At 41.8% G+C, this 11672-nt stretch overlaps 2 protein-coding genes and 1 long non-coding RNA gene across 4 annotated transcripts in view; 2 read left to right on the top strand and 1 right to left on the bottom strand.

Annotated features, from left to right (window-relative positions):
* Window positions 1-2918: 2918 nt before the first annotated feature.
* Window positions 2919-9874, bottom strand: LOC103398821 (protein zyg-11 homolog). The gene is made up of 14 exons (XM_008337563.3): window positions 9770-9874; window positions 8921-9086; window positions 7862-8661; window positions 7583-7723; window positions 7133-7309; window positions 6172-6236; window positions 5798-5897; window positions 5614-5664; window positions 4773-4934; window positions 4637-4684; window positions 4335-4535; window positions 4205-4257; window positions 3336-3433; window positions 2919-3213 (listed from the first exon to the last, which is right to left on the bottom strand). Exons 1-14 carry the CDS (start codon window positions 9770-9772, stop codon window positions 3056-3058), a joined length of 2223 nt encoding a protein of 740 aa, XP_008335785.1. The 5' UTR covers window positions 9773-9874; the 3' UTR covers window positions 2919-3055.
* Window positions 5297-8004, top strand: LOC107988129 (uncharacterized). 2 transcript variants are annotated; one of them, XR_003049077.1, is made up of 5 exons: window positions 5297-5485; window positions 5586-5695; window positions 5778-5915; window positions 7162-7325; window positions 7868-8004. It is a non-coding gene; the product is annotated as an uncharacterized LOC107988129 (long non-coding RNA). The 2 variants fall into 2 exon arrangements; XR_003049078.1 differs by lacking the exon at window positions 5586-5695 and having other exon boundaries at window positions 5299-5485.
* The window catches only part of LOC103398820 (angiopoietin-related protein 1-like), a 14442-nt gene continuing 11734 nt past the window's right edge, over window positions 8965-11672 (top strand). Inside the window, exons 1-2 of the mRNA XM_008337562.3 lie at window positions 8965-9103; window positions 10644-10940. The gene's annotated coding sequence lies outside the window, so the exon portion shown is untranslated. The remainder of the gene's footprint in view (window positions 9104-10643; window positions 10941-11672) is intronic.

Below are 11672 nucleotides of genomic sequence, written 5' to 3'. Positions count from 1 at the left end.
CACCAGGTCTCCACGGCGAAGGTGTCGCACAACGCGTCCCGCTCTGTCACTGATAAGGCCATGCGATGCCTGAGGCGAAGGTGATAGTGTGGAAATAGGATATCCGCCTGATCTAATTCGTGCCATCACATCGACACAAGGGGAAACAACGTGTATCTCTTTCACAATAATAATTTTAAAAAACAAATATACCCTGCTAAATTGCTTGCTTCTTCTGCATGAATAATGCACTACCGCTAGCTCTGCCGTGTTTACTGTAACATCAGCCTGGGCTTTAGAGTGTGCTATTACCAGCGCATGCTAAGTGATTAACCGTGCTGCTGGGTGAAGTCAATTTCCATTTTTCTGTGCCTTCCGCGCCACCCACACTGCAGGGTCGTCCCCGTATGGAAAGCACATCTGTTATAGATGTGTTTAGACGCACAGAGATGCAGTAAAAGCTCCGCTTCTGCCTCGGGCTACTCCAACACGTATCGCCTCTTTGTTGAACACGTACCGCCTAAAAGCCGACGAAAAGTGCTCTAAAGTTTTCTAAAGCTTCATTATAAGCCGTAACCAGAGACTCGTCTTCCTACATCATCAAAAGAAATATTTGGACCCAGCTGAATAAAAAGGCCTATAATTATGTTCTTCTACGAGACATTGTTAGCTCGCGCAGCGCCGCGCCGCGGAGGGGCTTAGGAGTAAGCCTTTGAAACGCACTGTGGAGTGGAATACAATATCAGGGTGCGTTCACAGTTGTGGCGGATCTTTAGAGGAGGCTGCAACAGAGAGATAAAAACGGGGGCTTATTTACCCTGAACTCTAACTCAACTGCAGCGCAAACACAACAGACTCGGAAGTCACTTATCTTTGAACGAGTTATTTACCGCTGTTTATGTCATATCTGTTTCTAAAATTACATTTCTAAATGAAAAAACCTGGCTCGGAAAAGAGCACAGATGGCAGCCTGGGAAATTTGTCCTTTTCAGAGAATGTGGATCTGGTCTAGTACTTTGTTTTTTCCTTGTCAGTACTGCATATTGTACAGCAGTCTTTTGTACTTTTTTCTGTTAGTATCACAGTCCGGATGACATATTATTTTGAAATATTGCTAATATTGATTATCTTTGAATGAAGTAAAATCGTACTAATCGTAACTTAAGTACTTTTTTCATTGTGTACCACTGCGGTCTGGTAAGAAATGACTTACGACCCGGTGCTGGTCCGCGGACTGTAGTACAGCGCTAGTTAACTTTCAGAGACGTCGAAACTTTCAGAGAGCTAGTCGAAACTCTACAATCCTGCCCTGGAATCTGAATAACACGGTGAAATCGGAGCACTTGCGCTAACTTGATGTTTTATCCCGATAAGTGAATTCTAATCACCCTTAAATCATTCAAGATCACATGAGTTGAGAGTTACCTCAAAGTTCCGGTTGTTTCTAAATACTTGATAACCCGACCTGATCAGTTGCTCGATAGTCATTTGAAATTCTAAGTAAAATACAATCTGGAGGTGAACGAGCGGTGTCCCTGCGGAACTGCAACTTACCTCTGTTGTTGACGTCGGCGGTTCTGAAACAGTGAAGAACCAGAACTTTGCTAAAGTCTTTTCATCATGACCCAGTTTTTTTTTTCTCTCGCTTTTCTCTTGCTTTACAAGAACAAACTTTTTTACCAGGTTAAATTCAAGCATCTTGTTATTTATTTATTTATTTATTTATAAGATACGTCTGGAGAACATTTTTTAAGTTAACCATTAGTAATTATGCGCCACCTTTTTTTGGTAACTGTTAGCGGTTGGATGATGACGGTCTAGTTACTTCTGGGCTGAGACTTTTTTTTAGCATCACTTTAACTCAGGCTAACATTAGTCTTTCCTCGAATAACTTCCATGAGGCTTTTTTTTAAATATATATATATATATATTGTATATTTAAACACATTTTTGCTCAATTGTATTATTTAAGGTGGTCCCACAGCGGTTATCCCATCTGCTTTCCAAGCAACGTGTCCTAGGTTTGATTCCCAGAGGCACTGCATACTTTGTACCTCCAGGGGGCAGCATTTTGTAGCAAAATGTGTAGCTAGTTTAGCTGTTAACACAAGAATTCCCCCCAGTTTGGCATCAGTAAAGTTCACAAAATTAAATTATGGCAATAATGTATTTGAACAACAATATATATTGACTTATCTTACACTTATTTTTTATTTTTTATTTTGAAACATCCAACAATCATTAACCAAATTTTGTACTTTTCCATCCAATCTTTGTTGTTGTTGTCGTCACAAGGTCGAACCGCGCATCCAATTTTTGGGTAAAGACACACCGGTTGGGAAACACCTGTCCATCTGATACAGTCAGCGCGTCTCCTGTGTCACTTAAATAGTAATGAGATCTTTGACTTACAGACAGAAACCTAAGACCTGATTAACTTGAAGCTCTTTTACCGTTTGGCTCCTTCATTACCTCCTTGTTTGCTACTTTTTCCACATAAACTATTGACACAAAGACCACACAGTCACTGCTCCTTTCACACCGCGACACTGCAGTTTCCCCCCCTGTCAGCTTTACACGCCCAAGGTCGCGATACATTATGTGCACGAACGAACACGTGACCTTTGATCGCGGTGAACGCCTGACGGATAGCAATTTTTTTAAATGCTAACCCGTGATCAGCTGATGTATAAATAGGTCAGCTCTATGCACCAAGGAATCTGTAGAGATAAAAAAATTATAACAATAAAAATAGAAAAAAAAATCTTTTTTTTATTTACTTTTTAAATTTTATCTTTAGTGTGTGAGAGTGAGCACTTAAAATTAAGATATATCAATAACTGTAATAATTTAAGGTGAATGTAATGTAATTCCAGCCGGCGGGCAGCAACAGTGCTAAGGCACCCTCTAGTGGCAGCATAGGAACTTACAACTCAAGCTCTGATTGAAAAAAGTTTTATTTGGATGACACTTTATTTTGAACATTTGAACATATGAACATTTTTACACGGAAACTTAAATAATTCTCTTTCTCAGTTTAACAACACGTTCTATTCTCCCCGAGTCCAGTCTCAAGCTACTGTCTGGTTGTTGTCTGACTCCGGTGTCGAGTGACCATTTGTAAGATGTTTTCCGATAGTCCCTTGACGTCGCCGTGAGTGTCCGAATGCGTAGCCAAGACCTTCAGGAGTTCGGTAACACCGTCCTTTTCCAGCATTCTGCCGTAAAGCGATACTAGAAATTGGCAGAGAAACGAGACAATGAGGAGAAAAAAAACCCAACTTCACTCAAATACTATATAAACACATTAATCCTGCGTTTGCTTTCTTCCAGGGTTTCTTGTTTATTTGTCTTACTGTTTTGGCTGCACAGCAGATGTATGGCCCACACGGCCCACAGCTGCACACCTGGAGCCTGACAAGTCCGCAGCAGAGGGCAGAAAGGACGGAAGGACCTAGAACATGGACGTGACAGATCGCTTGACTAAAGACGGAGGCAAAAAATCACTGTAAAATCTGTTGCTTACACCACATACACGAGACCTAAAAGTTGCCACAGGCTGCCATAGGAGGCGCCATTGAGTACATGGTTCATTGCAAATCACAGGCTAGCAGGAGTACATGGTTGCTTGCAACTCACAGGCTAGCACAGAGGAGGTATCGTTAGGGATATGCGGTTCCTCCGGGACTCAAACCGCTAATCTATGAAACCATACCACTACAGCGCTTCAGCGTTGTCATTGTATTTCCCGGATACTTCAGTAATCCAAAGTCTTTCAATATTTTTACAGCTGAAGTTGTGTATTTTGGTCGTCCTAGATTATTTCTTGGCCTTTTCAGAATTTCTCTGCAGACCTACCAAAGAATTTCTCTGCAGACTCTTTGAAGGCAGATTTAATGTTGACAAGCCGATCAGTACAGCTGTCAAAACAATGCATGATCTGGTGTGGACTTTGGGCTTTAATCAAGCTCTACCTGCCAAGGATGGATTTTGAGAGTCAGAGCTTGGAATGCGTTGGGCTTTTCTTCTGCTGGAGTTTTTAGTGAAACAATATTAGATCGATAGATAGATAGATGGATGGATAGATAAATATAATTAGGGATATGTTTTCTTTGTCAAGTCCTGTCCATATTTATGAATAATTTCAATGTTGTATTCTGTGTTTTCAAAAACAAATGTATATATATATATTAAAAAAAATCAAATTCTAATACCACGACCTCACCTATAGGAGACCATTTCTCTCTCCAGCTGGGTCCAAGTCATTATAGAGGAATGCTGCAGAGATGGAGGAGACACATTAGAAAATGGCCGACGACGACTTCCAACGGTTTGCTTAAGAGAACAACGCAGACCAGCTGCTTCACGATGGTGGCGCGCAGCTCCTCGTCCAAGCTGCAGGTGTCCGCTCTGGAGGCGAGCTGTGCTAAAATCCCTCCGGCAAAATAACGGACACCGACCTCCAGGCGGGAGTTCTGCAGCAGGGTGAGTACGTGTTCGAGCAGCTCCTTTTCCAACAAGTCCTCCTGCAGCTCTTCCACCTCGGCTATGTTGTTCTGCAACAGAGTTTTTCCCCACATTGACTTTTTCCACTTTCAACATCCAACGATGGCACTTTGTTTTTTTTTTGTTTGTTTTTTTTGCACAGGAAACCCACCAGGAGTCCGAGAACCTTCTGTTGAATGGATGGCTCACTGTGGTACGTCTACAGGAAAAGAAGGGTAACGGTAAAATATTCATCCGTGACCTTACGTCGGGGAATATTTCCCGTAACCAAAGTTGTGTGTGTTTACCTCCAGGACCTCCTCGTAAAGCTCCAGGCCTTGACACTTAATGAAGTTGTGAGCCGCGGCAGGGATCTCATCCGTCAGGTTCCACAAAGCAGTAAGTGCAAAATTCAGAGTGGAGTCAACCACCCCCATCATGGCCTTCTGCTGCACAATGGCCAGCAGTTGCTGAGACAGGAGACACCAAAAAAAAAAAAAATAGATAAGGAAATATGAACGGGAAATGCCGTTTATTATCTTAGCCATGACAAACGGTTGGTCCAGAATGTTTTTTTTTTACGATAACAAACAACGCAAAGTGAATGTACTGCCCTCGCTGCACCACAGTTTGAGAACCACTGACCTATAGGAATTTGCAAAATTCGACAGAGACAAGACAGAGCAGGAGAGAAAGTTATTATTTGGGTAGAAGGAGACGCGCCACGTTACGAGCAAATATAATTCTGAATGATGATTTCCTTTTTTTGTTTTAATAAATGTTTGTGTGCTATATATTCATGAATAAATATATATATAAATATATATAAATATATATATAGTTTTTTGATGTTTGATCCAGAAATTTCCACTAATATCAGACCGATCCCAATTGTCGGATCAAGCCATCCCAACGATGATTTGATTTGTGTGATTTATTTTCTGCAGGTGGCGTTCATGAAGTAATGAGGTGAACAATCAACAATCAAAATCTTTACGGCTGGTAATAGAAACTATACCAGGTGAGATTAATGGAGGGGGTCTGGAAAAGACATTCAGTGAGAGACCTAAAATGACACTGCTGCCTAGTTACTGCTAATCTGAGATCATTGTGTATGTTAGAAAGTGACTACCTCGGATGCAAATGTACCTTCATGACGAAGGCGTCCTGGCTGAGCTGAGCGGTCTGCTCCACAGTCAACTGCAAGTTAAAGAAACACGGCAAAAATCAGGTTATTTTATTTAGTCATAGAAAAATGTAACTAACACAAAACTAAAAGATGCAAATGCATTTTCTTTCGATTAAATGTACAGGCAGGGGGAGCAGTCCTGACCTTGGCCACCAGGATAGAGATGACGGCCACTGCCATCCTCTGAAGGGTTGGATTCTCATGGCTGCTTAGCCAGTTAATCACCAGGGTGGCTGCCAAATACCTGAACCACGATGACAGGGTAAGTGGGTATGAAAGGACGCATAATTACAAAAACAGCATTCATGTGCAGACAATCTTCACGAATTAGACGCTTTTGGAAGAATGTTTTCTTTTGGTAGTGAAAGAAAAAAGACAAAAAAAAGTAAAATTCTGGCCGCATCACAATCTCCTGGAAACACTCCACCGTGCCCTGCCACTAATAGAGCAATGATTATCTTGGCTCCGGCACAAGTGTGGGCTTTGACGTCATTAAATGGACGGAAAGTAAAACCAACTTGTCAAAAGGGACATCTTGAAGAATGTAGTCGCTGCACAGAGCCAGCAGGCAGTTCTTCTGCACCTGGGAAGAATAAACAGTTTATGAATTGTGCAAACACGAGGGTGTTAGAAAAATACACCAGATGACGTGTTTTTTACGAAGCAATTACGGCGTTCGTCTCAAAGTGGCAGAGCAGGACCCATGACCACATGGAGCAATTTGATACAAAAACATTACATCACGTCCTGCTGCTGTCCAGCTACATCAGTGTTTCCCCAAACATTTTTTTTTTTGGAGCCGAGGCGCATATTTTACATTTAGAGCACCATAGAGACAAAAATGTCACAAAAAGTTTATGTAACGAAATATAATGATCTTGTTTCTTAATTGCGAAACCTTGATATACTGACAGGAATTGAATAAAGAGACACGCGAAGATCTTCTTTAGCAGCTCTGCGTCTCCCCCTATTTTAGTTTTATAGCCATCTGCTGCCATCTTGTGGACGATTATTTAATTTTTCTGCTTGTTGACTGATGTACTGATGAATAAATACAAATTATTTGGGGTAAATTCGATGATTTCCCACAGCGGGTGACGATTTGTTGTGGCTCATTAGTGCAGTGATTCTCAACCACTGGGCTGGGGCACACTAGTGTGCCGTCAGAGATCACTAGGTGTCCCGCGGAAAATGATCCAATGTCACTTAACTGGTCCCAAAACTATTATTTATTTATTTGTTTGTCAATGCATGATAGGCAGTGCAACTAAATCCTCTTCCACTAGGTGGCAGCAGATAGTTATAAAAACTAAGAAAATATAATCAGAGCTGTTGAAGAAGATCTTTGTCAGTCCCTGCCGGTATATCGGTGTTGTCTCCAACTAAACAGGAGTACGTTTTTAGTAAATTTAAACTAGAATGTTATTATATTTCATCACATATATATATTTATATTAAGCTGAAAAAGCAGACCCTGACCTCTTGATGACTTGGGAATGTCTTCATAGCGTAGAGCAGTCGACCGACGGTGGCACTGAGCAGGCTGACGGGCATGGCCTCGGCCATGTTCTGCGTGGTCAGGTTGAAAATACAGGCCGTAGCCACCAGGTGGACGCGCAAGGACGAGGGATGGCTCTGCATCGCACCGAGCACCAGCTGCAGGAAACAGAAGGTTGGTGTCATCACAATCAGTTACAGTGACTGCCAGCAGGCTGTCGAACGTCTGATTAACTAAGCGCACATTTTCGACCCTTGACGGATGAAATCCAGAACCATTTCAGACAAGTGGAAATGTATACGTTTTATACGGAATACGGAACCCCAAGTTTAGAATTCAAGTTACATCAACAGGAGATAAAGTAGTTCTAATTTGGAGTCGGACATGATATTTGAGTACCATATCCTATAGTACTACGTAACGACGAGTACCTTAAGGATACCCTCCTGGGGTTTGTCAGTGTCTGTGGTCAGATTGTAGAGTTGTAGAAGGGCCTCTCTTATGAAACACTCCCGGTCTCTGTATCGTCTCAGGGCCTCGCACACCTGTTTCTCATTGGCTTCTCCTGCTACCTGGAGAAACAAAGAACTTTAGCGTCAGAGGAATTTAGTTGTGCTGTGTTCCTAGCTAGAAAAGTACTAGGTTAGATGAAGAAGTCAGTCTGTGCAACTATAATGTTGGTTTCTAAATCGTTGCTCTACGATACTCACTTTCAGATCTTTCCGTGTCGACAGGACATCACTGGAGCTCACTCCGGTGGCGAGGAGCCCCAGAAAGATCAGTCCACCGCGGCTCTCCAAAAATACCTTCAATGCAGCTTCAGTGACTCTCTTCCTTCCAGATATATCGAGCGAAATGAGCTGAGGCAGAACCCGAGGGCTGCCCTCCAGCAGCTGCCGCACCGTCTCATCTCCATCCTTCCCATTACTGCCGTCTACGGCAAAGTGGTCTTCCGAAAAGTCCAGATGCCTGAGGGCCCGAAGCTGGCCGAGCACGGAGAGGAGCCGGGCCGGTGACATGTGCAGCCGCCGAAGCCCGTGGACCTTCAAGGACCTCAGGGTGTTCTGGCATTCTGTAAGTGCTGCGAGATTTGAGACAGCTGTGCAGGAGATATCGAGACTCTCCAAGTGATGGAGAGCGCAGATATCTTCAAGGTCAGCATCAGACAAGTCGGTGTAGGCCAAGTTAAGTGTCTTCAGGCCTTCCAAAGAGCTGAAGCCTACTCGCTTCCCTGCATTTAGCTCCAATGGCTCCCAGTCCAGACGTAGACCAGTGAGGGTCAATCTTTGCAGGCCGGACCTGCACTCCGAATTCGATGTCAGGCCTGAGACAATGTCGGCCCCGGTGATGTCCCCAGGGAGCCAAGAGGCATCTAGTTCCTGTAGACGGTGAGGGCAGAGCGCCAGGTGAAAAGCCTCTGCCGAAACCGGACAGTAAGGGATGGAGACTCTGCACAGGCGCAGCTCCTCGCAGTTTCGAAAAACGCCAACGGTAACGTCGTTTAGTATTCCTTTTGGAGAGATGTGGACAGAGGAAACTTATTGGATAAGGTTTGATTTGTTTTAACTATTCTGGCGAATGATTCAGTGGGAACTAATAATTCATTATGACAGAGCGAGAAAGATGTGAGCCTGGAGAAAAATGACTAACACAAGGCCTTAGTGTGAATCTAATTTGTCAACCATTTTCCACAGCTGTCATTTATTGGCTGCACTGTTTGCGCTGTCGAAGCTACTTTTTTTTTTTTTTTTAATCCTTTCAGAACATACCTGTGGTCGACATCTTATGGAGCAGCTGGTCAGATAACTCCTGTGGAAACATGATGGGCGATTTGAGTCTCATGGAGCCATCGTCCCGCTTACTGCACAACGACTCCAGACGGCGGCACACCTCGGTCAAACAGATGTCCAACAAAGGCTGGGGCCCCACGGCCTCCTGAAGCACATAAACAGGTCAAACCAGTTATGTTTACCTTCATTTTAACCCAGTTAAACACATTATATTACAAACACATAAATGCTAAAGTCCACACATACAGTGGTTTGTACATACGGCTTGGCGGGCCACATATGGCCCCCCGGGCCTTGAGTTTGACACGTATGATATACACATACAGTACATTTGTTTTATTTTACCATCTTTACCTTTAAAAAACAAAATGATATATGATTAAATTACAGTGTTTTTTCATTCTCAAATAATTATATTTTTTTTTTTTTTGTAGTATTTTTTATATAACCTAGTCTATGACGACATGTATTTTGGCACACTTTTCAATATATTTCATTTATTTATTTAAAAGAAGTTTGTTAACTTTAGTGACTGATTAAATGTATATATTCTTATGTAGTGATATTAATAACAACCTAAACATTGTAACTACACAGCTCTCAGCCTCAAGCCTGACAAATCCACACCGACACTGGAGCCAACGTTTCAGTGTCTAATTTTAACCTAAACACAGAGGTAAAGCCCTCTTTACTACTTAACACTGAGTAGACAGAAGCTGCTGCTACGTCAGAGTCGGCAGTTAAAGTTCACGAGAATCACTAAAAAAAATAAATAAAAAAAAATAAAACACTGGTATAAATAATATGAGCAGGAAGAAGTGAACTCACCATGGCTCAAATATCAGTAGCCGTGTTTTTGACACGGTCGCTAACGGCGTGGTGTCAACAAGCATACGCAAGCTACTTCCTATTGGTCGATAGGTGTGACGTCACCTGTTTAACTTTGAAAGAGAATAAATACATTTAATTCCACTTATTTTTTTAAAAACGAGAGATTTCAAAATGATATTTAGGAAGAATGGAAAGTTGTTTTTTCATTTAATTCCACTTATTTTTTTAAAAAACGAGAGATTTCAAAATAATATTTAGGACGAATGGAAACATTTCTGACAGTTTTTTAAAAAAAATGAAGTTTGGCTACATTGTTTTTTTTAGAAGCCTACGCGATGAACCTTTAAGGGCTGAGGGTGTAGTGCACCCGTGTAGCCACAGGGAGGGGCGCACGAGACGTAAAATTTGGACAACTTAAAGCAGCTATTCCAGAAAAGTGATCCAATTGGGCAAGCTTTTTTTTCTTTACCGTTGCCTTCTGGCTCAATATCTTCTTTCTTTTTTATATAAAATGTATTTATTTGCTATTTGTGTAAATGAAAAGACATTTGACAGACACATTTTCATTTTAATTTATACTTTTAAATACAAAATCTAATTTCATCCAGAAGTACATGTGGAGAAGATCATTTATGAATTCATTATTTAGCCTTTCAGAATAAGACAGGAAATTAGAGTTTCAGTATGACCCAAAAATGCCTCAAATATCCACTCTACTGACGTTACATTGTAAATGCATGCGACAGACAAATTAACCTTCTGCGAGTGGCATATAATGACAGCCAACGTGACCTTCACTGACTCCACCGCTCTAATTTTGACTGGCCGCCAGCATGGTTTATCCCTTGTTCTTTTTTTTTTCTTCTTTCAGTTGTGGTGAAACTCATGTGACATCAGAGCAGGAGAAGGACGTCCCTCTGCTCAAACTACAGAGAAAATTGCACCATCAGCCTCCCTCTTTCCGTGCATGGACCACCCTCTACTGTTCTGTGTTAGTGGATTTAAAAAAAAAAAAAAAAAGAAAATCTCTTTTTTTTTTTTTTTTTGCCGCTGCTGCATGCAGACATTCATTCTGAATGAAGGCAGAGACAGAGTGGATACCGGGAGCGTGAGGAGGAGAGCAGGACTTCATCACAACTGAGACGCCAAGTTAGGACCACTGAGACAGGTAATTAATTGTAATTAAGATTATGTTCTGCTTATATAGAATCATCTCTGTGTTTTGTGTGTGAAGTCAACCTCTACGTAGACTTGCTCCATCCTAAGTTCTTCCCTCTCACAGGGACTTCTTTTATATGAATGCTTTTATGTTGTTATTATACTAATATACACATTTATACTAACCCACTATACTAATATACACATTTATACTAACACAGTCAAATGTCAAAAAAAAAAAGTTTTTACCCAGATCATTACAACTGCATTTGTTTCACACACTTTTAGCCTATAAGGAAAAAATGTTTTTTAAGCTTCATAACAGTGGGGAAAAAACTGTGGAAAAGGTCATTTAGGTTTAAAAAAAAAACACAGCAGAGTCTGCAGTGAATCTCAAGAGAGACATTAGAGTTAGAGTTTTACTTACTCTGACTGACTTCAAGTATGATACATGTGTGCCGGGGACACAAGATATGTCCGAGGTAAAGGTCGCTCTTCAAAGGTATCTCAATTGTCTAGGCTTCTAGAAATCACCGATGCTCCGTCAGGGGCTTCGCAACAGGGCAGGCGACCCGGGGGCAGTTACCTGGGGCCCCCGAGTTGTATGGTGTCCCGAGAGACGGCCGGCATTGGTTCCATATATCAGTGACGGAATGATTGAACTGCTTTAGACACTTCAATGAGACACCCTTCTTGCCTGAAGCCTCCAGGGTGTCTACTAGAACAGTGTTTCCCAAAGACT

This window comes from Cynoglossus semilaevis, unplaced genomic scaffold (genome assembly GCF_000523025.1).
Source record: "Cynoglossus semilaevis isolate Cse_v1.0 unplaced genomic scaffold, Cse_v1.0 scaffold436, whole genome shotgun sequence".
Taxonomy (NCBI): domain Eukaryota; kingdom Metazoa; phylum Chordata; class Actinopteri; order Pleuronectiformes; family Cynoglossidae; genus Cynoglossus; species Cynoglossus semilaevis.
This window is presented reverse-complemented; position numbering and strand designations above follow the sequence as displayed.

What these genes read in the sequence shown, in the direction of transcription:
- LOC103398821 (XM_008337563.3), bottom strand. An exon ending in CATTCCCAAGTCATCAAGAG is followed by an intron (nt 6,237 to 7,132) that starts GTCAGGGTCTGC and finishes TATTCTTCCCAG; the next exon opens with GTGCAGAAGAACTGCCTGCT. An exon ending in AGAAGGTTCTCGGACTCCTG is followed by an intron (nt 4,536 to 4,636) that starts GTGGGTTTCCTG and finishes ACTCTGTTGCAG; the next exon opens with AACAACATAGCCGAGGTGGA.